This window comes from Platichthys flesus, chromosome 12 (genome assembly GCF_949316205.1).
Source record: "Platichthys flesus chromosome 12, fPlaFle2.1, whole genome shotgun sequence".
Classification (NCBI taxonomy): domain Eukaryota; kingdom Metazoa; phylum Chordata; class Actinopteri; order Pleuronectiformes; family Pleuronectidae; genus Platichthys; species Platichthys flesus.
In genome coordinates, this window is record NC_084956.1 from 17,437,567 (window position 1) to 17,462,683 (window position 25,117).

Below are 25,117 nucleotides of genomic sequence, written 5' to 3' on the forward strand. Positions count from 1 at the left end.
AAGTCCTGCATTATTCTAAATATGATACTCTAAGTATTAAATGTACTTCTTTTTCAGAATGAAGCCTTTTTATAGTGCAAGGTTGTGATATATATATTACATTGTACTGTTAAGTATTATTATTTATTTTATCTAATAAGGTACAAACATCATGTATATTACAGTATACATTGTATATTGTTGGGTAATTTGTAACGACTTTATATTACACTTAAGATCATTATCTATGTAAAAATCAAACTTAATTTAAAATGCAATAGTGACGTCATCTGAGAGATAAATGGAGGAAAGTTAATAGAAAATAATTACTCTCCAAAAAGTGGCCAGGTATGAGTATAAAATCAAATTTAAATATTTTGATATCATTTTAAATATTTCAATAATAAGTACAGTTGTTTATAATTAATCACCTTCTGTGCAGATTAAGAGGGTTGTTAGGGGATTCAAATTGCAATTGAAAGAATGTTATTTGTATTTACAGAGGCGTAACAGCAGCATGATTAAAGCAACACAAGGAATTTATCTGTGTGGCTTTTTGAGTGACAATAAGTAGTGTGTTTTCAGTGTGTGTGTGTGTGTGTGTGTGTGTGTGTGTGTGTGTTTGTGTGTCAAAGGAGACGACCCTCCTGTATTACAGAATTCAATGTTGCCAGATGGGATGGACAGACAGACAAATTATTCTGTCTGTCTCATTTTCTCGGCCGACTACACAGATCAATTATTTATTTCATATGTCCTCTCCACTGGTAAGGAACATTAATGCATCCCACATACTGTGAGTCATCAGGAGCCGGCACTGATAAACACCCTCACTGAAACAAACCAGAGTACTCACAAGTAGAAGACATCTCCGCAGAACGTAATATCTGTCCACCTGCACAGAGACCAGGCTCCAAACCTCTGATGTCCCAGTAATCTTATCACCATCTTGGTCCATATTGTTGCAGGCTCATAATCCCCTGATGTGCTGCTAAACTCCCTCAGGTTATAGACCACACTTACACTTCTGTTGCCTCAGGCTAATCTCAGATTATGGTTATTATCACATGGACACCCGTTACATGGCAAGTGAAAGGGGACTTCTTGGTGGTTTATGTAATAAAACCAGCTGACATAATTGGCACGGTGCTTCCAAAGATTTTTAAGATAATTAATTTGAACTCAATGAGATGTTAAAAGTTGATATCTACAGATTTATTTCTGAGACATGGCTAAATATATCAATGATTGAGTCCAAATAGTTTTTTTCAAAACTGTGCATAAAATGACATTTAAAGATGAAAAAGCATATATACTTGTACAAATAATAAAAAAATTAAACATTTTTTAGTAAAATGTGCTGAAATTTATATATTTTCATATAAATCAAATTTCTTTGACACAGCAGTGGGAAATTCAAATCATAGAAAGTGATGCCAGTTATTTTAATGACATTATAATTTACACTTCTGTTTTATTTATTTTGCTTGTACCTGACGTTTTTTATCGCATAAATTGTTGATATTTCTCTTAACTTTAAAATTGATTTCTTCAATCTTTGGCTAATATTAGTGATTTAACAAAGTTGGTGGGAATGTTGTGTTAAACAGGGAAAAATCCTTAATCTCAGCCTTTTAAAAGTGTGTTTGCAGCATCAGCTTTGGTGAGCTGAGCAACCAGATGGTGCACTTTTGGTGTTTGTGACACATGGCCCTGAGTGAAGCCACGGCCAGAGAGCCCAGCCCAAGATAATTGGAAATTCATTAAGGTTTTGTTTGTGTGTGCACCGAGTGTGCGTATATATGCCTCTGTGTACGTGTGTGTATGTGTGTTAAGAGTGGGTGTGGTTGTTTATGAGTCTGTATGGGTGTGTTTCTTTATGAGCAATATTTGGGGGGGGAGCAGGGACCCCACCTGCTGCCACCTGTTCATCTGCTCCATCTTATAAAAGCTGCTCCCTCACTGTCTCCAGGATCACAGACACCTTGGACTTGTCTGGGCTGTCCACTATCTGGGTTGACAATCATTTCACAATCAACACAAAGGACACACAACTTGGACAGGCTGTAACACCGAGGAGAACCTCTGAGGAACCCTGACACAGACCTGGAGACTTCTCTGACAAATCTATCAACTCACAGCTTGTGTCTTTCTTATCCGAGGACAATCACCGGTTTGATTCCTCAAACGCACATCATGAAGTCTCGCCGGCCCAGTTGCACCGACTCCGGATCAGAGTCCTCAGAACCAGATTCCCAGAGTCCAGAGAAGTATGAGACCACCACCAGGCGACGGTCGGCTGCCAACGCCAGAGAGAGAAAGAGGATGGAGGGTTTGAACACAGCTTTTGATCGCTTACGTAAAGTGGTCCCCCAGTGGGGCGAGGACAAGAAACTGTCCAAGTATGAAACCTTGCAGATGGCTCTCAGCTACATCATGGCCCTCAACCGGATCCTGACAGACGCCAGGAGGCACAACGCTCCTCACAGGCAGTGGCTGGACCTGCAGTTTGACTGTGTACAGCCTGAGAGCTACCCCTGCCTCATGAGGTACGACTCCCCGACGGAACAGGAGTACATCCAGTCATCCTTCGCGTACCAGTTTGACGGACATCAGGTCCAAGCATAAACTGCAGCCATTTGTTGGTTGTTGTAATCAGTCATGTTGCGTGTGACAATGTGAATTATTTCTCCTCCTAGGAGACGGTAAATACATGTGTATTGCATTATTTTCTTTTCTTTTTATTTATATAGTATTTCTCGGACAATCAAAAAGGTTTCTGTTGAAGTTTGAAGCCTGTGGCCTTTTTTTGCTAGGAAACCCAGCAGCATGTTGAGCAGCGTTTTGTTCAAAGTGTAGCACTAGTGTCATTTTAATAATGACCATTAGATTGTACTGAAGACAATGGTGTGTTTTTATCAGTTATTTTGATAGAGCCCTAAAATGTTGTGCAATGTGAGATGGATTGTGAGAAAATTATTGTGGTTTAGCTGCATAGTTAAAGTCAATATGTAACTGTTCATGTCAAAGTGTAAGAACAATGTTTGTAGAGTTGAAAGATAGATGTTATTTTCACGTGCAAACCTCTATTTTGTTATTATTATAGTTTTGGATTCCAAAATAAAAACTATTTTATATGAAAAACTTTTTTGTTTGTTCTTTATTGTCATTTATAAGCAAGTCTTTTAGTGGTGCAACTTTATAGTGTATCTACTGTTACTTGCGAAGTGTGAAGTATTTATTATTTCTTACTATTATGAGCCTTATGACAGAATGTTAATTTGCAACTGATTAACTTGACATTCTACAAGACTTGATATTCCATGTTTTAAATTTTTTCCTCATCTTAGGAAACACTCTAATTAGAGATCTGAGGTATTTAAACCCTCACTTGTCTTGTATGTCTTGAATCAAAACATCGGTTACCACAGAGAACATGTACTTGACAGCACAGTCTTTGTTTTGTGGTTGTCAGGTTCTCAGTGGGAGTGATTGCAGGTCATGTCCGCTGCATTGCCTCAATCTGCTCCCCGGGGAATAAATCAGCCTTTTGTCCTGAGCTCCTGGCCTTTGAGATAAGACACGATTGCGTCAAGAGGGGAACCAAAATCGAAACACTGATAATTAGACTCCTTTTCAGGACAAGGTACAATCAATTAATTATTCTAGTCTAAAATGTTCCCTATAAAAGTGACACCTTTTAAAAGTGTTAAACTCAACTGTGCAACGGGATAGCTCAGTGTAAACCAGGATGTGATATGATCCGCCACCATCCGTTGTGGGAGCCACGAGGCAACAGATTTAAATGGCATAATCAGCCACTGAAAAGTGATTGTTTCAGATTTGAAAAAGGATGAATGGTGGCACAAGCCGCAGCAGATTAAGGAAGCCTGTGTGCCAGATCCTGCCATGGCTTCAGCGGGGGAGCAGAAATTACACTCTTTTGTGTGTTAATGGCTGTGTGTAAGGGCTGTGTTCAGAGCCGCTGAAGCATGAAGGGCCATAGCTGGACCCAAACTCTATCTGCATTAACTATAAGGCCCACACAGCAGTGCATGGACTGTCCTGTCCAACTGCTGCCCCATCACCCGCACGCACACTGATGAGTTGGGTGGTAAAATGTGGAATAGTGTGTTGTTTTTAGATCATCTCAATTTCCCGTCTGTGTGGTTTGAAATCAAAATGCTGCACAGAATAAACTAAATTGAATTGCTTTACTATTCACTAGTTAATCTCCTTGACTAATTATTGAAATAAGCCAAGAACATTTAATACACATGTGCCAAGTGTTGCAAGGGGCCGTGCTAACAGAGTTCTCGATGCCAAACACTGATACAGATAGTTTTTATGATTCATCTGCCATGTTGAGTGTTTTCAAACCTGATGAACGCTGTCTGACAGTTGGCATGTCAAAAAATGAATAGAGGGCAGAGTCAAAAGTGCGGAATGATAATGAGACCATGGCTGACACTGCAATTACGCTCCTCATTAATTCAGTCACAAGTGGTGAACAGCTGTGGCATAAAATATAATCGACAAATGCGATTAATTGATTTCCTGAATAGGATCGTGTTAGCGTAGGAGATGTTCATCAATAGTGACAACAATGTGCTCAGCGTGTGAGTAACTGAGAGGGTAAAACAAATTAATATGTCTAAACTGCTGAGTGAGTCTGCCTTTCAACGTGACTGGATGCTCTTCTTTGCAAGACATCTCCATCACATTAATAGTTTGATGTGTGATATTGTAGCAATGTTCGCTTTAGAATTAAGTTACTTATATCTGGTAATGTTTTTTTTTATCATTTCAGCTCTTGGAGGGGTTAACAGTGTAGTGGTGATCTCTTCATCCCCTTTTATATTATATTTCATTGTATTTCAAAGCATAAAATCTATATTTACATTTATTTTATAATAAATAATTTATTACAGATGAGCGGCAAATGGATTACACAACAACATCTAAAAGTATCCCTGAGTTTGGAGCAGCCAAGGATGAGATATTATTGGTTAGTTTGTGTTAAGATGTGTCCATAAACAACTGGACACATCTTAACACAATGTTGCGTAACAGCAGCACCTTCCATGTTATCACCTAAATGTGTTTTACCGGGGCTCAATGTCGAGACTACAAAAGCTCCAGCCGAGGCCCAGCAGCTCCTCCCTCAACAGAGGTTATGTCATCGGACTCTTTATAATCATCCCTCCAGCAGGTGTTCAGAAGCTGCCGACACTGCTGTGATTCACTGTCTCTTCTGAACCACATTTCAGCAGTTCAAACAGTCAAAGCGCCACCGTATCCCAGGATGAAGAGCTTGAACAACCGGGCTGACACCCACCTGACTGGGCAGGTGGAGTGCGAGTTGGACAACTTGGGCAATGGTGCCTGGGTGAACCAGGCCTACTGTGGCTCTCCTCCGCCCATGCCCCGAGCTGTCTGCACCATCTACAACCCTCAGCCTCTCTTCCAAGGCGCCATGGACAGCATGTACGAAGTGGACACCCCCAGCCCGTTCCAGCATCCACCCGAGGAAACACTACCCAACGAGCAAATTCTGGTGAAGAAACAAAGAGGCTGCTGCTCTTTCATCAAAGGTACGAAGAAGTCACTCTGCTGACTTTAACATTACATTTACGCTCCGAAAATTAACTGGAATACTAGTTTCATGACTATTCATTGAGATCTAATTTTCTATTTCATTGAAATGTCTTAACTGTCCAACTGAGTAAATAAAGTAGGTAATTTACAGCATTTCATCATCTTTCCTCCGTTAAAGTAACCCTATTCGTGACAGGTCTTTACAAACAACCTACAGAAATACATTTGTGTCTCAAGTTCATAACCGATGACTTACATTGATATTTTCTTTTCAGGGTTTTGGGGCACAACATTGACCGAAAACACCTCTAACAACAGGGAACTGTTTGTCCGAACCACGCTTCGGGAGTTACTGGTCTACCTGGTGTTCTTGGTGGACATATGCCTCTGTAAGTTACCCATGTTTGTCTCTCATCTACTGTGAGGAATCGATACTGATTCCAAAACTACAAACAGTGGCCTGATTAAATAGTATTTGAAAGTAAGTCAACCCAGTTAATGACATATGAAAGTGTCTTTCTACGTCTAGAAAATGTATTTTTGACTTCTGGTTCTTAAATTAGATTTAGGTTTACACTTTAATACTCTCCTTGGGACTTAATAAACATAATGTTACCTATTGAAGTCCCTTCCACACACCACCCCAAATATATGATTTTAACAAATTAATTACCCATAAAGAGAATAAAAACATGTCTCTAGGCTAGAAAACGACTCTGTGTTCACGATGACACTCAGTGTTCACAATGACGTGAATTAAATATTTTCTTTGTTGTGTACTTATGTACTTTATTCCTATTTTCAGCCACGCTGATCACTGCAGGATGCTACTGTATAGGGCACTTTGGGCTGTTGATACACCCTACTTTAATGCTTACCACAAATTACCCTCCCATCCTTCTGCCTGAGAGTCATTGTCCAATTGAGCATTAGGAATGAAAGGGACATGCACACTGCTCTCTTGCCTTCAAGCGATAAGAGCATTAGGCCTTGTCTATTGTTGCTTTGTTTGGGTTAGATTTACATTCTTTGATGAGGCCATTTGTGTCAGGCCAGCGTGCACTCTCTTCAAACAAATTACAGCCTCTAATCGGAATCTATTCTACAGCAGCCAAACAAATCCTCACAGAGGCTTTGCGTGTCTGCTTCTGAGCGGTCTTATCTTGGACTGCTCAATAGAGCAACGTTTAGAGCTGAGCCTAAGCAAAGACAGATAGCAATCAGTGATTGGATGTTAACAGTGTCATCACGTTGTCTTTCAGTGACGTACGGTATGACCAATTCAAGCACCTACTATTACACTAAAGCCATGACGGATCTGTTTGTGAATAAAGCCGGTGAAAATGGGGTTACGTTTCAGTCCATTGGCACCATGTCCGACTTCTGGATTGTGAGTTTTCCTCCAAATTAATTTCCTCTTTTGTCATCACAGTGCCAAAGTACAAAAATGTTTCAGTCTGTGTGAATCCACCCTATCGTTGTATGAACAGTATGCCCAAGGCCCATTAATGGACGGCCTCTACTGGACTAAATGGTATAATAGCCAGTCACTGGGGAGCGGAAACCAGTCCTTCATCTACTATGAGAATATGTTGCTGGGAGTTCCCAGGATGAGGCAGATCAAGATCAAGAACAACTCCTGCAAGGTCCACAATGACTTCCAAGATGAGATCACTGGATGTTTTGATGTTTACAATGACAAGAAGGAGGACGACCTCAGCTTCGGGCTCATTAACGGCACCGCGTAAGCCCCTCTTCAATATTGTAACAAGGACACTGTCCTGCTCTATTTTCTTTGGTTATTTTCATGCCCCTTCTGTTCCTCTGCAGCTGGACCTACCACAAGGAGAAAGAGATCAAGGGCTCCTCTCACTGGGGCTTGCTGACCACCTACAGTGGAGCAGGATACTATCAAGACCTGAGTCGGACCAAAGAGGAGAGCGCCGCCATAATGACGGAACTGGTGGACCACCTATGGCTGGACCGAGGAACCAGAGCAGTCTTCATCGACTTCTCCACTTACAATGCAAACATCAACATGTTCTGCGTTATCAGGTAAAAGTGCACAAGTAAAAGTAGCAACTTTACCCATTAGTTGGTACCCAGGCATTGGTTAATCAAAGTTTAATCTGCTTCTTTCAGGTTGGTAGTTGAATTCCCAGCCACAGGTGGAGCGATCCCTTCCTACCAGATCAGAACAGTCAAACTGATTCGCTACATCACCTACTGGGATTACTTCATCCTGGGCTGTGAGATAGTCTTCTGTGTGTTCATCCTCTACTATGTTGTCGAAGAGATGCTTGAGCTACAAATACACAAGTTGTCCTACTTCGGAAGCATCTGGAACATACTGGATATTGTTGTCATAATGGTAAGTAAATGTAATGTGTTGATTCAAACGTTTTAATTTTCTCTGATAGAGCTTGGCCCTTGAATATGAAAATTGTTTTCCTTCCCAGCTCGCCATCGTTGCCATCGTATTCAATATTTTCCGAACCGTCAAAGTGGACAACTTGCTTGGAAAACTCCTGGAACAACCTGAAATCTATGCTGATTTTGAATTTCTGGCGTTTTGGCAAACACAATACAACAACATGAATGCTGTGAACTTGTTCTTCGCATGGATCAAGGTACAGACCTCTTTAACTTCATCTCCTTACTTGGAAGCGTTACCCATCTTTGGTGTCATCCCAAACAATGTGTGTATTCCTCTTGTCCTTGTAGGTTTTCAAGTACATCAGCTTTAATAAGACCATGACTCAGCTGTCCTCCACACTGGGAAGATGTGCTAAAGACATCTTGGGATTCGCCATCATGTTCTTCATTGTCTTCTTCGCTTATGCTCAGCTTGGATATTTGCTCTTTGGGACAGAGGTTGATTCCTTCAGCACCTTTGTGAAGTGCATGTAAGTGGTGCCAGTCACAACAGCTCAACAGGAAATAATTAAATAGGCTGAATGAGCATGAATTTATGAATTTATTTTCTTTGTCCTCCCGCAGCTTCACACAGTTCAGGATTATTCTCGGAGACTTTGATTATAATGCCATCGATCGTGCCAACAGAGTTCTTGGACCCATCTACTTCGTCACCTATGTGTTCTTTGTTTTCTTTGTTCTGCTGGTAAGTGGTTTTCGTTTTACAAGACGTCTGATTTTAAAACAGTAGAAAGGAGCAGCCTCATCATTTCTCCATGCATTTGTTTCTCAGAACATGTTTCTAGCCATCATCAACGACACGTATTCTGAGGTCAAGGAGGAGCTCTCGTCCCAAAAAGACCAGCTGCAGATTACGGACATCATCAAACAGGTAAAGGCGATGACTTTAATGTCAAAGTAGAATTTATGAATATAGAATTTTACACAAACAATTGTTTATTCTTATAATTCAGAGCTATATGAAGACATTTATGAAGTTGAAACTCAAAAAGGAGAAAATATCAGATGTTCAGAAAGCACTGCGCTCTGGATCTGGAGAAATTGAATTCAAGGACTTCAGAGAAACTCTGAAAGAGTGAGTGACAAAAAATACAAGAGAAAGGCATATGTTAGCGTCGGTGTTAAAGTTAAGGCTCACTGCTCCGATGATCTCACAGGATGGGACATGCCGATCATGAAATCTCAGCAGCCTTCTCACGGTTTGACTGTGATGGGAACCAAATTCTAGACGAGGACGAACAAGAAAGGATGAAAATTGAGCTGGAGGAAAAGAGGGTTTGTGACTCACACAATAAATGTGATAAAACTCTTTCATTCAGTTTTTAAATCAGTTCTTATCCAGCTTGATTAAGTCAAATAGATTAAGAAAAATGCGTACAAGGCTGTTTTCATTGTGGTTTTTACATTTTTTTGTCAGGATGCTCTCAGCGCTGAACTCAACAATCTTGGAAAGAATTACGGAAACAAATTACTGGAAAAACCTGCCGTGACCTCCAGTGAACAGAAGAACAACTCCGGTCAAACCTTTGTGGATCGGGAACAATTTCTAAAGTGGGACAAGTTTTAAAATTTCGCCTATGATTTGTCTTGAAGTATCATTCAAAGGACATTAACCAAAAGCTGAATTGTCTTGCTTTCATCATTTAAGAGTGGTCAAACAGGTTCTCCAACTGGAAAGCTCTGTGGCCAGCATCTTTACCAGGATGGAGTTGATTATGGAGAAACTGGGATTACAGGAGAAAACCAATGGGAACGAAACTGCAGGGAAACCGTCTGCAACCAATAACGATGTGAGTATGGAAATAACTAGATTTTCTTAAACCTTATTGCATAAAATTCATGAAGTAGACTCAAAGTGATGTTTAAACTCTGTAGCTGTTATAAGGAAAATGTCTTAACCTCACAAAAAACGTTATCTTCTTTTCTTATAAATAAATAATGTTGAATTTTCACTTAACCATGTCCAGAGTGATGATGCTGCCTCAGATAGGAGCGTCCTGGTTTGTGTGGACAGAGGTACGAAGGCCGATCTGTCATTCAGGAGACCAACACTTCGTACCAACACCACTTACGACTGTCATATGTGATCAACCCTCTGGAAACCAAATCTTTGCTTCTCTGGAAGTCAGCTGACACACACGAATGTACATGGGTCACCAACCAACAATATTTTGTGCTTCACAACTTCTCTATATTCAAAGTCAAAGCTCTTCACTTTGAAAACAACAATTAGGCGATGAGAACAATACAAGATGGACAGTATGATTTACAAAATGTTGCACTTTCCTTCATACACTCATTTTATGGTCACATGTAAATACTGTGCACATACTTTTTGAATTTGCTTCCTAGGTGCCTGCATTAGAGCTTATATAATGAAGTGGTTTAAGCTCAGATTTACAGAGGAATACAATGTACATTGTGAGGCCTGAATGTATATCTGCATATTGTAAGTGTTGTGGAATACCCATTTATTTCAACTGTAGGCTAGAGGAAAATGTTGTGCTATATAATCTATTATTAGTGCAGAAGCCACTCTACATCTGGGGACATGAATGTTTGCCTTGCTTTTGTCAAGTAATGTGTCTGAATGTTAAAGTTCTATTGCAGTTCCTCAGAAACTATAAACCCTGTGTAGTCTAGTTCGACGTCTACTAAACAATTCTACAATATATATTTTTTTAAGTTGATATATTATACAGATCAGTCAGTAATTATTCATCAGCTTCCTGAGCTCAAACAACCTAATGTTGTAACAAGGCAAACGTGATGAGTGACAGCATCTTTAGGTCTTCATTCAAATCTATGTCTGGATCAGAAACATATTTATTGTGCCAATGGACTGGATATTAAGTAATGTGGTTGTCATCTTTCAGGTTTCATGACCCACTGGTACTGCAGAATAAAAAGGATAGAAGAGTTTTTGTGCCATTGTATAGAAAACTCATGCTGTCTAGTCAATTAATCGTTCAGATGATACAAACCTGAGTTTAATAGTAGTTACTATGTTTGTTAGAATCCCTGTAAAGACAATTTTACAGTGAATTGTGTAAAGCTCAATTTATTAGTGTATAATTAATGTACCAATGGGCAGTTTGAAATGTTTCTTTATTTGAAGTGACTTGATATTTTCTGTTCAATGGAAAACTGTTTTCATCCTTTATTACCAAACATCACTTCTGTTGTTCATCGTACATGTATTATCGTCAAAAAAGCAAATTGCCAATACATTCATTATTTTTAAGCAAGAAATACATAATGTGTCATAAGCGTGCAGTTTGAGCTGAAACTTCACCTGCCTCCTGCTACGTCCTGAAAATGGCACACAGACTTAAAAATGGGGGAAAGAATTTAGATCTGTAATGGAGCCTCCGCAAATAACAAAGTTTGAATTTACCAGCACATCAATTAAGGCTTATGCATAAATAATATTGCTGAAATTTAATGATGGCATTTTATATCATAACATTCTACCTACAGTATGTACATTATTTATTAAGTTTCATGAAGGTCTGTGATCAAGGTTTATATTTACACTCAGCAAACATGACCCTGTTTTGTTAATTGAACATCCCCAGCTCGAATAAAGTAACAAAAACATTATCAAGTATATTGGCTAGTACGACAGGAGGAGTAGAGTGAGCTTACAGGGAGTGTGGTACACTGTACAGAATGGCACATATGCAAATAAAGTCCAAATAGCAGAATGTGTTGGAGAATTCCTCTTGTTATTGTTTATTTTTTTATAGTTTACCTGGGCTATATGAACATATTCTGCTAAATAATGCAGAAAATGGGCAAAAGTGAATGCGGCCCTGACAAATGAATGACATTCAGAAAAACTTCCACTTCAACCAAATTTATATAAATTAAAACGATCCGAATTTATAGTGGGCCACTGAAAATGTTTTGAATGATGTAAAACATAATGCAATGTCATTAGGGGCTGGTTTTAGAGATAAATTGAGTCTTCAGTTCTCACAGCAATCAGAAAGAAATACTTTTAATTTAACTGAGGTTAACAAGAGGAAGGGATAAGGAAGAACATTTTTAAGTTCAATATTCCTCCAGGAAACCAGCCCCAGAAGCTGCACACAATCAGTGAAATTTACAAAGTTTGGGGGTTGCACTGTTTTTACATTATTTTCTTTGTACAGAGAGCATGTGCTAAGTAGCCTTTGCATTGAGACCCAGGATTATAAATTAGTCTTATCTAGGCTACATTTCAGTGTAAAGTAAAATCCATCAAAAGTCTGCAGAGAACATACTGATCACTCTGATACAAAACATGAAAACATATTTGTTTTTACTTTGAGAGCCGTGAAGGTGAAAGTTTTTTTTTAATACACAAAATTTACCCAAGAGACAGCACATTGCGCTATAATTTGCACTATAATCTCCTTTAAAGCCTTGTTTATTGTACAAATAATCTCTTCAATTACTGGAAAGGTAAGCTATGGTTCCAGGGCCTCTATTCACAAAGCATTTTTCATTAATGTATCAAACAGGACTGATTTTATAGATATTGTATGAACTGAAGCAGATCATGTTGCACAAATCCATGATAACGGATCATACATGCTTGATCTGTACAACACTGTCATTACTGTATGCCTTTTAAAAAACTGACATATATTACAAAATTAACTTATGAAGACGTGTGGATTTGTCCTCTGTCGTATAAAAGGACAGAAAAATGCCCCAAGTATGACAAGTAAATATTTTGACGAGTCTGTAACTAACCAACATATTTTCACAGAAATATTACAAAACCATATTGGTAAAGTGAGGGCAGATATTGCTATAGTTTAACATGATAGAAAGTTTGAGGTTTCAGAGGACTTTAATCCTCATCATATTCCAGTGAGCTGCTGGACTAACATGATGGCTTGTAGTGAACTGTGCTTTTAGCTCCACAGAATAAAATCTGTTTTGTTGGGATTTTATAATCTTTAGAAAAAGTGTTGCTCTTTTTTTTTTTTATGGTTTGGCCAATTTTTCAACTTATATGATGTGATGAGAGGAAAAGCACCAAAGAGTCTGTCTGTTGGATACCTATCCTGTAAACATGCTAATACTTCAAATCCTCTTGTCAGAGATCAGGTATGATTTTCATGGGGCCAAACATTTACATGGCTGGACAGATAGTCAGGTGGTTTGGATTAAATTCAGACGCCCAAGAGCATTTTTCGATAGCAGAACTCTTAATCATCATCAAATAAACTTAAAAGAAGTTCTAAGTCAAATTAGCATAGTCATTTAAAAGAATAATTTTACTAGCGCAGGAGCAACTACTCACTACAAAGGCTTTGTGAACATGGCCCCTGTCCCTCTGTTACCAAAGATGTCCAGTTGAAAGAGTGCTGTGTGGTCTGAAGGCTTCACAAATGCTCCCTGGTGTTATACTTAGTTTAGAGCTAGCTCACTGTGATTGGTAGCCAGCCATGCTGAAGTTGGTCAAGTTGGACATTACTGGAGCAGGTTGGGCTGCAGCCTGGGCTGACTGAGATCCAAAGTTTCCCACCCAGGCTGGGGACTGGGACTGCCTGAAATACATGATTACAGCAGTTAGTATGACTTGTGGCCACTGTGTAAAAAGACGAGCCGTGTTTAAAAACAAATCTACATGTAGGAAAAGCCCTTCATTTTTATCTTAGAGTCAGCATCAGTCAGGAGGTATTTAACCTACTAGCTTGTACAATGAAATCTGAGGGGGACAACATTTTGGGGCTAAAAGCCTTCTGATTTCTGTTGGTAGTTCTACCAATCCCTTCTGTGAAGAGAGCTAACGAAGTGTAACATATTGACTGGAATGCATCGGCTATCAGCTTTTTAGTTTATCTGCGTTCATATGCAGATAGTTGTTAATAGAGAGTTGCCAAAATGTAATTTGGAGCTAAAACACTATAAAAAATATATAGCCGTTTGCCTGGAGCACTGGTTGACTTGTGTCGAATGGACTATAAAAAGTGTACAGCACAAATAAGACAGCGTTTTGGCCTGGATATTCACTGTCTACAACGGAAATATTGCCATTACCCCAGAGGCTAATTCATCATCAGATGTTAACGGAAGGGCTCCAAGATTAGTAACAATATAGTAACAGGGAAAAAAAGTATCATTTCTACATATATATTACAGAGTAAAACTCACTCTACTCCAAATCCTTGCTGGTTCCATGTCTGGTTGTACATGCTGTAGGAGGGAACTTGCCACCCATTGGTCACATACTGGCCATACTGCTGCTGCTGCTGCTGCTGCTGCTGTTGCTGTTGCTGCTGTTGTTGCTGCTGCTGCTGCTGCTGCTGTGGACTTCCATAGACCTGGTTCCATTGTCCCCACTGATTGTACTCAACCTAAGTGAAGTCAGGGAGAAAAATATCCTATTAGATGTGACCTCTACGCTTAATAAGGAACAGATAATACTATAAATTCTGCAAAGTGATTAAAATATAAATACAAGAAAATTAAATTTGCTAAATTGTTTTAATTCCGCAAGCATATCTTGGGCTTGATAATGTTTCGGTTTCATAGTCTGGCCTAAAAACCAACGTTTCTCTGATAGTGTTAATTAAAAAGGTCTAAACCACCATCAAGGATTTCCCGCTGTCCTTACCTGCTGTGGATTTTTCGCCATGTCAGGAGATTCTTTGCCCCAGTAGCACTTCACCATATGTCCTTCAATGGCTGTGCCATTGACTGAAACAATGGCATGGGCAGCACTGTCATGTGAAGAAAACCTTAAAAAGAAAAATAAGTAGAATTTATCTCTCAGCATTTCTATCAGGCAATTCAGAAAATAAGATAGCATTAAAATAATTTAAAAATAAAAGCATTAAAACTCTGATGTATCTGATCTGCTGTAAAAACAAATGCGGTGAAGACAAGCACGGCAAAAAAGGGCACTGTCACTGAGTGTGGAATTAACTGGCCTGTCACTGAGTCATGCCAAGTGTTTGTGTTGACATCTAGAGGCCAAATGTTGTAACAGACTGAAATGATACCTGATGAAAGAGTATCCTTTCTCTGGGAAAACTCTGACTTCCATTATTTGACCAAAGGGTGAGAAGGTCTGTCGCATTAGGTGTTCTGGTGGAATAAAACAGAAACAGGTTTATGTGGTTAGTTCTGTGGCTATTTGATGACAATGTTCTACTATGACTAAGGTTTCTCCCAATGGCTCCTCAGAGAACATGGCACTTGCCTGATAATCCTGACTGGATCCCCCCACAGTACACGGTGCAGTTCTGTGGACTGGACTGACTCAATACGTCGTCAAACTTCAGCAGCTTTGAGCAATCTGAAATAAATACAAAACATTCAAGGAAGGTTCAAATCATTATACACAATCTTAATGGGTTATAATCAAACCTATAACAAATCTGTGCTTAATGAAGTATATGACAAAATGATCTACATCCCAGCTATTTTCACTGAGAAGCCATGTAGCTATATATGTATATCATACATGTGTTTGAGGTCCACATAAATAAATAAATAAAAGACAAAATAACAAAAGATCTCTGTAACGCTAATATATAAAAATATCTTCTCAAAGCTGAAGTAAAATATTGTCACATAAATAAAATCGAGTTAATGCCATCTAATTTTCTAACCCTATACATTTGCGGAGTTGGTCAGTGACGCATTGACACGTGAAAATTATGATTATGAATTGTATCTGGATTCAATTTGGTGTCTTTGCATCACGTAAGGTCAGGGGACTGATGAAGGTGTAATTTTAGTCTGCAAACACCAACACCCACAAGAGAAGAGCTGCAATCACCCAAAATAAATGTGATTCGCTGAGTTGGTGTACAATTAATGTCGCATTTAAAACTTACTGTCCTGGGAACTCTTTGGAGCTGGTGGTTTACGTGTTGCCCAGTTGGTCCTGATTTGGCGTCCTCCGAGCCACTGCCCCCCCATGTTGACAATGGCATTCTCTGCATCCTATAAATCCAAATCAAACAGTTACCTCACTGGATTTGACTTTCCTCTGTATTGTGTATTAGTGACCACAATCAGTTCTCAAGATATAGATTACTATTTTTAAATCAATGTAATATTCAAAATGTTGATGTTAACTCTAATGTTAGATGATTTTTAGTGACTATGGTGTGAATTCTTTTATTTTAAGGACTTTGAATGCAATGAGGTAAGATAATAAACAGAAAATAGAAATAACCTTCAGTCTGTGTCTTGCACTGGAGCCTTACCAGTTTGTTGTAGAAGGACACAAATCCATACCCCTTTGATTTGCCTGTCGCCATGTCCTTCACAACACGAGCGTCCCTGCAGGGAAAAGTTAAAAACAGCTTCAGTGCACTTTTCATTTGAAATTCTTCAAACTTAAAAAGGAACCACGCAAAACACACTGAACTGTGAATCCTCTACTCTGTCCTACATTAACGTATATTAGTTATCATGACTTTTTACTGAGAACTGACTCCAAATGTAACTTCAAACCAACACAAAAAAAAATACCAAATAATACAAATACATGCAGCCTACAGTATTTAATAAAAAAGAAAACTTCTGATGTATTAATGGATCCTTGCCTCTGAGCACCACTGTTTGTTCAATGCTCTCAACACTGAGTTAAATTCACTATGGATTACCATGCATTCTTAAAATCTGCTATTGGTGCTCTTCATTCAAATAGAAATATATGTATAAATATATATATAGAAAATATCAAAAGAGAAAAAAGGAATTAAACGGCATACATGGCCTGTTAACAGATTTCTTTATTTTTCCTGGTCAATTCTTTACCACCAATATGGAGTATGGAGTTTGGGGAGCTGCAAATTTTAAGAAATTGACATTTTCAGTAATTTTGGAAGAGGATCATTACACTACAAACAACACTATGCAAATAAAGATGAGACAATTTAAACATAGGTTTAGAGGAATACATTGAGTATTGGAATTTGTTAATCTGAGCTAAGTCATGTTAATACATCTCATCTACAAATAATGACATATGGAAAGAATGGAATAAATAGAGAAAAAACTACATCTGTGTCTCCAGAGTGCACAGTTCCTTGCTGTTAGCCTTCAAGCTCCTGTCCAATCCTATGAGCATTTCTGTAAAATAACCAAAGTGCTATTACTTCACTGAGACGCACAACTAAAAGCGGTTCAGGTTCTACATACAACTTACATTTTGCTGACATACTTCAAAGTTTACTTACCACACCCTAAATGTGTAAGGGAAACCAAAAGTAGGCTAAAAGCTAACACTTTGTTAAACATAGAAACAATAAAATGGCAACAAGTAAATATCCACAGATAAGTACTGGATAACCTATACGAATTGGGATGTAATAACTTTTAATCATTAAATGAGTTTGTTCTAATCTGTCAAAAGTGTTTTTAATGACGGAAAAGTGTGTATGATAAAAGTTTAAAGGCATTTTGGTTTATCATGAACTATGTTTACGTTCTTGTATGTGGTGTCTTTTGCACATAATAGAAATGTGACATAGAAGACATTAAAATTAAACAAAATTAAGCTATTCGTGAATACTAATCTTCTCCGTTGACCTCTTAACACCTGATCATATATCAGTCTCTCTACCAAATTATTTCTTCTCTCCTGGCAGACATATAGTCCTTATTTGAATGGCATCCATTACTAATTATTATTGAATATATGAATATGTTTCTCCATAGTATTCTTGAGCGCCTTTATAGGATAGCCATCAGAGAAATTAAATGAGAGGGAATGAGGAGAGAGAGAGAGAGAGAGACAGAGAGAGAGAGAGAGAGAGAGGGGTTGAATTGAGTATAATGTAGTTCAGCATTGACAACTATGACAGGGTGTCCCAATGTTTTTTTTAAACTCAATGATATTTTTTAACCCAAATAAAACAATTAATCTGATATCAGATAGTGTCTTGTCAACTGTAGAGGAGGAAGAACAACCTTCAGGATGCCAGCTCTTTTGCAGAGTTCAAAATCATGATAATTTTTCATACTGTCTGAATTTCTATATTTAGTATATATTTGCATTTAAGAAAACACCCATGCCATGAGCATGTAAACACAGCAATAGATGACAGTTCCAGTTGGCATATGCTTACAGGAGATAAAAATATAACCTTCATATTGTCCAACAAAATCCTTGTAGCAATGACATTATTGCACTGTACATAAATAAAGAAATATCCCCGTTCAGTAAAAACTTACGAGATTTTCCCAAAAGGTCCAAATGCAGCCTTGACATCCTCGGTGGAAATCTCTGGGCTCAAATCACCCACAAAAACATGGAAGTGATCTAGAACGAAACAAAGGACAGAAACTATTTATTATTCTCTGGTATACAATGGTTTGAGTTAAGCAGAAATCAGTAAGTGGTCACTTACTGGTTGTGTCTTTCTTCAGGCTACTGGGAGTGGTGGCCCAATTAACTTTGACCTCCTGAAATCAGAGTTCACAGACAAGATTTCAAGACAGAGTTGGAAAACAAGGATCACAGAGGAGTTCTGACCACTAATGACCTGCTTATCCTCACTCTTCATCGTAGATCAGACAAGTTGGCCTACCTTTCCTAGTATCTTCCTCCCGTTCATGGCTGCGAGGGCTGCAGCAGCATCTCTGTGTTCAAAGAACTCCACAAAGCAGTAGGGGTCGTTGCTTGTATGCTGCAGGGACAGAGTCAAACACAGCAGCTCAATATGTGTGTTCCAGAATTTAACAAACAGCCGTGATCTGACTTCAAATCCATACAATTGCCCATTTTCATTGTATTTACATTTCTAAACAGTCGACCCAATTATCTCAAGCTGCATCAGTTTTCTTCCAGAGGTGGGACATGGAACGGGGTCACACAAGAAAAATAAATCATACAACCTAAACATCATGTGGCTCACCTCTGTGATCATCTTGCAACTTTTACAAGGTCCAATCTGGGTGAAGAGTTGAAGAACTAATATTTCGGTCACATCCCGAGAGAGGTTTCCCACATACCTGGAGGAGGAACATGAATTCTTAATGAGGGCTGTTACAGTTTGATACCGGTCACAAAGAGCTGGTAAAGACAGATTACTTCTGGAGTTAGCTTGTGACCATCGATAATGAATTATCAATGTGACGTAATTTACATTAGCTTGACATACATTAAGGACAGTTGACGCCTCTCTTACTTAAACATCATATTTTAAACAACTTTATATGTATTACTCTGGTGTTAGCAAAGCATTAAATGTTAATGTTGTCTGATAATATCCACCATGACTGTGATGACAGCGGCTAGCTAAGTTAGCTACCAGCTGCCGACGCTAGCGAAGCTAACGCTACGACACTTTTAGGACAAGTAAAATTACTTACAGGGTTTTAGGGTAGCTATCGTCGTCCATGGCAGATGCCGACAGTCAGGAGGGCAGGAAACGTTATTTACTAGCTGGTTAGCTAACGCTGACCGACTCCAGTGTGCGCTGTCAACTACAACAACTAGCTAACTAGCTATGAAGCTAACTAACCGGGCGCCAGGACATACGTCACGCTGAGAGCCGAGAGAACGTGGGTGTTGAGGAGCTCAGGCGAGGTCAGGGTGAGGAAGATAAAAGAAAACATGTTACCACAGAATCATAGGAAATTATACCTTTATTTTGGATAGCTGTGTTTCTAGTGGGTGATTTTATTAATTAGTTACTACGAAAGCCTTAAAATCGAACATAATAACCACTCATATTAACACATTTTGCAATGTCTGGAAGTGATTTGAATGAGAGTATTTTATTTTGAAGAGGACCGCAAGGGTAGACTTGTCTTTAATGACCGGTGTTTCGAGTTCTGCCTGCACGCCGAGAATTAATGCACCTCGCGGGAGGGCGCACAGCTACAGCGGAAAGGCGATACCAGACGTGATCGTCTCTACTTTAATGTAATCTTATAAATACAAATATATTCTCGTTTGTTTAGTTTTTCAGACACTGTTTCCAACTGATATTTTGGCTTTACATTGAACATTTCATACTCATCTGGGAATATAAGAGGATGCAAATCTCAGCAGCCTGAAAATATGTTTTGCCAAATTACCAACACATTTTTTGGACTATTTTGACTCTTTAATTGATAGAGTTTGACAGTTTGGGATTTTTCCACAATTTAACGCGAATGAACTATTTCTCAGAGTTATTGACAAGTCAGATCAATCGCCTGGATATGCGTCTTTAACTAACGAAACTAAACAGTTTATTTCCGTAGAGATTATGTCTGGCGGCGTCTTTCCGCTATAGCCGTGCGCGCTCCCGCGAGGTGCATGCAGTTCTCGGCGGGCAGACAGAACTCACAACACCTGTTTTCCCAGCACCATCCGGGGAGGAGGACGATGAAGGAAAACAGGCTCAGGTTTCAGAGTAAAGGCCACAGTGTGAGCACGTATTGAATATCACATTTTGATATGATTAACAAGTTCTATGTTTTCTTACTGAACAAACTATTAGTGTTGAAAGACGGATTTAACGACAATAAACTAAATCAAGATCAGAACCCACATTTTATTAGTAGATTCTAAATAAATTCAAAAATCTGTCCAAGTTTACACTAATTTAATAAATACATGTTATCTATCCATCTACATTTGAAGCCTATTTTTTTCCTCCCCTGTTATTGTCACTTTCCATTGTCATACATCAACTAATGGGAGAAATACAATGAGAAAACCAAACAAATATTACAATTGTGAACAATATGTGGAAAATATATTACAGTAAGACTTTTGAATCTATCTATCACAATAAATATATTTATACTTTTCGAAGTCTTTACCACTAAGCTTGGCTATGTCATTTAACTCAGCAAGGAAGGAATTAGTAAACTCCCCCCCCTCCACACACACACACACCATAGTAGTATAAACACTGGCTACTGTCCTTATACGCTAGACCAGAGTATACAACACTTGGATCATCATCTAGTGTGTGCTTGTATGGCAAAAGGGGTTCTAGAGCTTCTATAATCAAGCTTCTTGAATATTCAACTGGTATTATTCTCTGAATAGCATCAGAATCAGAATCAGAATACTTTTTATTGCCATGTATATTTGCACATACAGGAAATTGCCTTGGTGTGGTTGGTGCACTGTCAAACAACAATATAAAAACAACAATATAACAACAATATATACAGTAAGAGAGTTATGGTCACGTACGGTTCTAAGGTGCAGAGATTGGTGAAAGTGGCAATAATATATAGTTATAAATTATGTGCGGGGGGGGGGGGGGGGGGTCAGCAGAGTCAGTGTGATGCAGGGGACTTGTTTGTGAGCCCCACTGCCATAGGGAAAAAACTGTTCAGATGGCGCGAGGTTTTAGACCTGATGGCCCGGAACCTTTTTCCAGATGGGAGTCTCTGAAATAGGTTGTGACCGGGATGGGAAGGATCAGCAATGATCTTGCATGCTCTCTTACTGGTCCTGGAGTTGAACAGGTCTAGGAGAGCTGGCAGGTCACAGCCGATGACTTTCTCGGATAGATGAGGTGAGGATGGACTCAATGATGGCTGTGTAGAACTCAACAATCACTTTCCGAGGCATGTTGAATTTCCTCAGTTGCCGCAGGAAGAACATCCTCTGCTGGGCCTTCTTGATGGTGGAGGTGATGTTCTCCGTCCACCTCAGGTCCTGTGCAATTATTGTCCCCAGGAATCTGAATGACTCCACTGTTTTAACTGGGGAACATGGTGAGGGGGGCTGTTTGGGCTGGGCTCCTCCTGAAGTCTGCTACCATCTCTAAAGTTTTTAAAGCGTTCAGGTGGTTCTGGCTGCACCAGTAAGCCAGGCTGTTAACTTCATCTCTGTAGGCGGCCTCGTCCCCATTGGAGATTAATCCAATATGGGTTGTATCGTCAGCAAACTTCAGGAGTTTGACAGAAGGATGGCTGTAAGTGCAGTTGTTGGTTTAGAGGGAGAAGAGTAGAGGAGAGAGCATGCAACCTTGAGGGGCTCCAGTGCTGATGGTCCGGGTCTCAGAGACAAGCTTGCCCTACTCAATCGACTCATCGTTTGTTAATGTTGGAGCAGCGTCGCCTCTGGGAGCAGCGTCGCCTCTGGGAGCAGCATCGCCTTTTCTGCTTCTCCTTTTCACCTTTAGGAGCAGCGTCCCCTCTGGGAACTGCGTCCCCTTTGGGAGCAGCATCCCCTTTGGGAGCAGCGTCGCCTTTGGGAGAAGCATCGCCTTTGGGAGCAGCTTCGCCTCTGGGAGCAGCTTTGGCCTCTGGGAGCAGCGTCGCCTTTGGGAGCAGCGTCGCCTGTGGAAGCAGCTTCACCTGTGGGAGCAGCATCGCCTGTGGGAGCAGCGTCGCCTTTGGGAGCAGCTTCGCCTTTAGGAGCATCCCCAAAGGCAGCATCACCTCTGGGAGCAGCATTGCCTCTTTAAGCAGCATCGCCTCTTGGAGCTGATATCATATTAGCGTTTTAGCCGAATCTCGACCGACTCTTAAGAGGTTAATCAATAGTATAGATTTTTATTGATTTCAGTTTTTTGGGTCATTTTTTATGTCTGTCCTCCATGTGTATCCCTCCACAGTAGTGTAGTTCTCTCTAGAGGGTGGGAATTTTCAACATGCTGCCGTTTCTTTATGTATATTTGTAAATGGAAATCTTACACCTTTTTTTACTGCAAATAAATGTCACTTTTATAAAAAAATATTACTAATATCATACAATAATTTGAATTATTACTTGTTTAAATTAAACATGTAATAATTCAAATTATTTTATTATATTAGTAATATTCCTATTACAGAAGTATACATCTCATGTTGCCATTCTGTATGTTGAGTTTTAGTAGCCTATATATTGATTTAACATAAATACCTTGTGCATGTGTGTATTTATTGCACCTATCTGTTTTGTTTAATGTTATTTTCATATGAAAACCCATGGTTATAATTATAATTATTCATCTCTGTAAAGGGTGGGGATTTCAACATGCAGCATTTCTTGATGTATATTTGTAAAGGGAAATCTTGTACCTATTTTTAGAATATTATTCTGTTTTTTAGAACATAACATAATTATTCACAAGTATGCAGTGTAATAACTACATCTCTGACGTTTATAACAAACCAAACCGTTTAAAAATCGGTTGAAAATTGAGCAAGTTATAGTTAATTAAGAAGTACATGTACCACTACCAACACAATATTATAGGTGAGCGAGTTAACTGTGGCAAGATGGCCACCATGTGCGGACGTTCGACTCCGTTGGCCGTCAACGCGGACGAGACATCTAGCCTTCATAAATATCTATGGTCGCGGTGCTCCTAAGCGAGTGGACCCGGCGGACTGCGGCTCTCCTATACCCATAATTCATTGCTGTCAGTATTGCAAAACAATTTGATACTAGCATTAGGGGGCGCCAAAGATGGTAATACAAATACTGTTCTAGTAAGTGTCTATGGTTTTACAACAAATATTTTCACGGGTATTTTTATTTTGAAATACTTTCATTGAAACTTCATCAAACAATATTTATTCATCTTGAGTCAGTGTTCAGAGATTTTCTATCAAATCACTAAAGGTTTCTTTTTGGTCACTATTCACATATCAAGTATGGTTCCAGTTTGTGTTGAATAACACTGAGGTTTAATCCATTAAAACACCCTGTGGGAGGGGTCAAGGCATGACAGGTGGTGAGTGGTTAACAGATACATGTCAGCATTGGTTGCAAGGCTTGCAAAAGGGATGCCCTTAGTCTCAGCATGACTTGAACATATTCTGGAAACTTCCGCATCATTGCTGAATGATGAATCTGAAGATCATTTGGCAATGTGATGTATCACTGTATTAATTGTTCCACTGACTAAAGTCATCAAACGTTAACACATACAACAGAACAATGTTGGGCAGACAGGAACATTTTCCTATTGCAAAAGAAATCCCAATAAGAAATGTTTGTGTAACTGTGTCACCGACACACACACACAGACACACACACAAGATAGATAGTCTCTATACCATGCTAATCTGGCTACTTAATTGTGTGACTACAATACAGTAACCTATAAAATTCCTATCTTATTCCTGTTGGGAAGTATTTATGGAGCTGAGATATACCTTTACATACACCTGTCCATGGGGACTTTTGAAGATTATGTGTATGCTGTTTACCCTTATAGAAATTGGCTCTATAGGCTATGCAATGCAGGTTCAGTTGTTGAGGTTTCCTCTCCATTTTTAGTTGTCCAACAAAAATGTCTTCATCTGCAATGTCCAAATCCATGTGGTGGTTTCCAGCCAATTGAGAACGACTTTGATTTTCTAACATTTCCCTTATAGTATGAAGCTGAACTGGAGTAATCCTGTGATTAAGATATATCATAAGAGGTGTCATTGCAGTGCCCACACTGTATCTCACCACCACATAGTTACATAATTGTGTACCGAATCATATAGCAAACCTGCAGACTGAGTGCCCTTGGAGAAGATTTATCATGTGGGAATCTATTTGGAGGAATCTTTTATTATGAAAGAAAAAAACTTGGGATTCCCTTGTCTAACACACAGAGAATGATTCTTAACATGGGGGTACAGAATTGATGGGGATGGGGAGTCCCGGATATGTCTAAAGTTGCTTTCAGACACGCACTGACGTCTGGATAGTCTCCAGACGTTCTCCAGAGGACCTGTATGTTTAAATGTCTAAATGAATTGTAATGTAATGTTGTAGCCATTTTTAACTTCAAAAGATCCCTGCAGAATTAGGTCTTTTCTTTGTCTTAAGTTTGCCTTCAAAACATGAACAATGCAGCAGTGGATTAACCGCGCATAAGTGTTATCAAGTAAACGGAAATCTCAAGAGGGCGAAAGAGAACCTGTGGTAGCCTCCAGTTGCCAGAAAAACTCAAAAGGTGTTTTGTTTTTCCAGTCCAGTCTTAGTTCTGTATTGCATTTGGCTTCGTTAATAGTAAGCTCTTTACTATTGCACTGCTGAGCAGACCAGTTTCTTCTTGTCCAACAACTTTAACTGTGCTGTCGACCCTGTGTTAACTGCATATGACAAATAAAAGTTGAAACCTTACACGCTGAACCTTTAATGTAAGTTTGTTTAGAGCACATCCAAACTGCAATTGGCCCTTATTATCATGTTTGAAAC

At 39.2% G+C, this 25,117-nt stretch overlaps 3 protein-coding genes across 3 annotated transcripts; 2 read left to right on the forward strand and 1 right to left on the reverse strand.

Annotated features, from left to right (window-relative positions):
* The first annotated feature begins 2,175 nt into the window (after nucleotides 1–2,175).
* atoh7 (atonal bHLH transcription factor 7) lies at nucleotides 2,176–2,607 on the forward strand. The gene has a single exon (XM_062400373.1). It carries the CDS (start codon nucleotides 2,176–2,178, stop codon nucleotides 2,605–2,607), a length of 432 nt encoding a protein of 143 aa, XP_062256357.1.
* Nucleotides 2,608–5,284: 2,677 nt separating this feature from the next.
* On the forward strand, nucleotides 5,285–10,265 carry pkd2l1 (polycystic kidney disease 2-like 1). Its single transcript, XM_062400851.1, has 15 exons — nucleotides 5,285–5,573; nucleotides 5,853–5,966; nucleotides 6,840–6,967; nucleotides 7,068–7,321; nucleotides 7,408–7,632; nucleotides 7,720–7,948; nucleotides 8,037–8,207; nucleotides 8,302–8,483; nucleotides 8,578–8,698; nucleotides 8,786–8,884; nucleotides 8,967–9,088; nucleotides 9,171–9,288; nucleotides 9,431–9,564; nucleotides 9,662–9,803; nucleotides 9,981–10,265. The coding sequence occupies exons 1-15, from the start codon at nucleotides 5,285–5,287 to the stop codon at nucleotides 10,098–10,100; spliced, it is 2,448 nt and encodes an 815-aa protein (XP_062256835.1). The 3' UTR covers nucleotides 10,101–10,265.
* Nucleotides 10,266–11,104: 839 nt separating this feature from the next.
* tial1 (TIA1 cytotoxic granule-associated RNA binding protein-like 1) lies at nucleotides 11,105–19,536 on the reverse strand. The gene is made up of 12 exons (XM_062400853.1): nucleotides 19,348–19,536; nucleotides 18,891–18,987; nucleotides 18,564–18,662; nucleotides 18,384–18,438; nucleotides 18,208–18,295; nucleotides 16,233–16,308; nucleotides 15,858–15,966; nucleotides 15,218–15,313; nucleotides 15,018–15,102; nucleotides 14,630–14,753; nucleotides 14,167–14,369; nucleotides 11,105–13,559 (listed from the first exon to the last, which is right to left on the reverse strand). The coding sequence occupies exons 1-12, from the start codon at nucleotides 19,374–19,376 to the stop codon at nucleotides 13,436–13,438; spliced, it is 1,185 nt and encodes a 394-aa protein (XP_062256837.1). The 5' UTR covers nucleotides 19,377–19,536; the 3' UTR covers nucleotides 11,105–13,435.
* Nucleotides 19,537–25,117: the final 5,581 nt, after the last annotated feature.

Coding starts and splice junctions, on each gene's coding strand:
- pkd2l1 (XM_062400851.1), top strand. CDS start 5,285: ATGAAGAGCTTGAACAACCGGGCTGACACCCACCTGACTGGGCAGGTG. Junction 6,968..7,067: donor CCATGTCCGACTTCTGGATT/GTGAGTTTTCCT, acceptor TTGTATGAACAG/TATGCCCAAGGCCCATTAAT. Junction 9,565..9,661: donor GATCGGGAACAATTTCTAAA/GTGGGACAAGTT, acceptor TCATCATTTAAG/AGTGGTCAAACAGGTTCTCC.
- tial1 (XM_062400853.1), bottom strand. CDS start 19,376: ATGGACGACGATAGCTACCCTAAAACCCT. Junction 15,103..15,217: donor GATCCAGTCAGGATTATCAG/GCAAGTGCCATG, acceptor TTATTCCACCAG/AACACCTAATGCGACAGACC. Junction 14,754..15,017: donor AAAGGATACTCTTTCATCAG/GTATCATTTCAG, acceptor TTTCTTTTTAAG/GTTTTCTTCACATGACAGTG.
- atoh7 (XM_062400373.1), top strand. CDS start 2,176: ATGAAGTCTCGCCGGCCCAGTTGCACCGACTCCGGATCAGAGTCCTCA.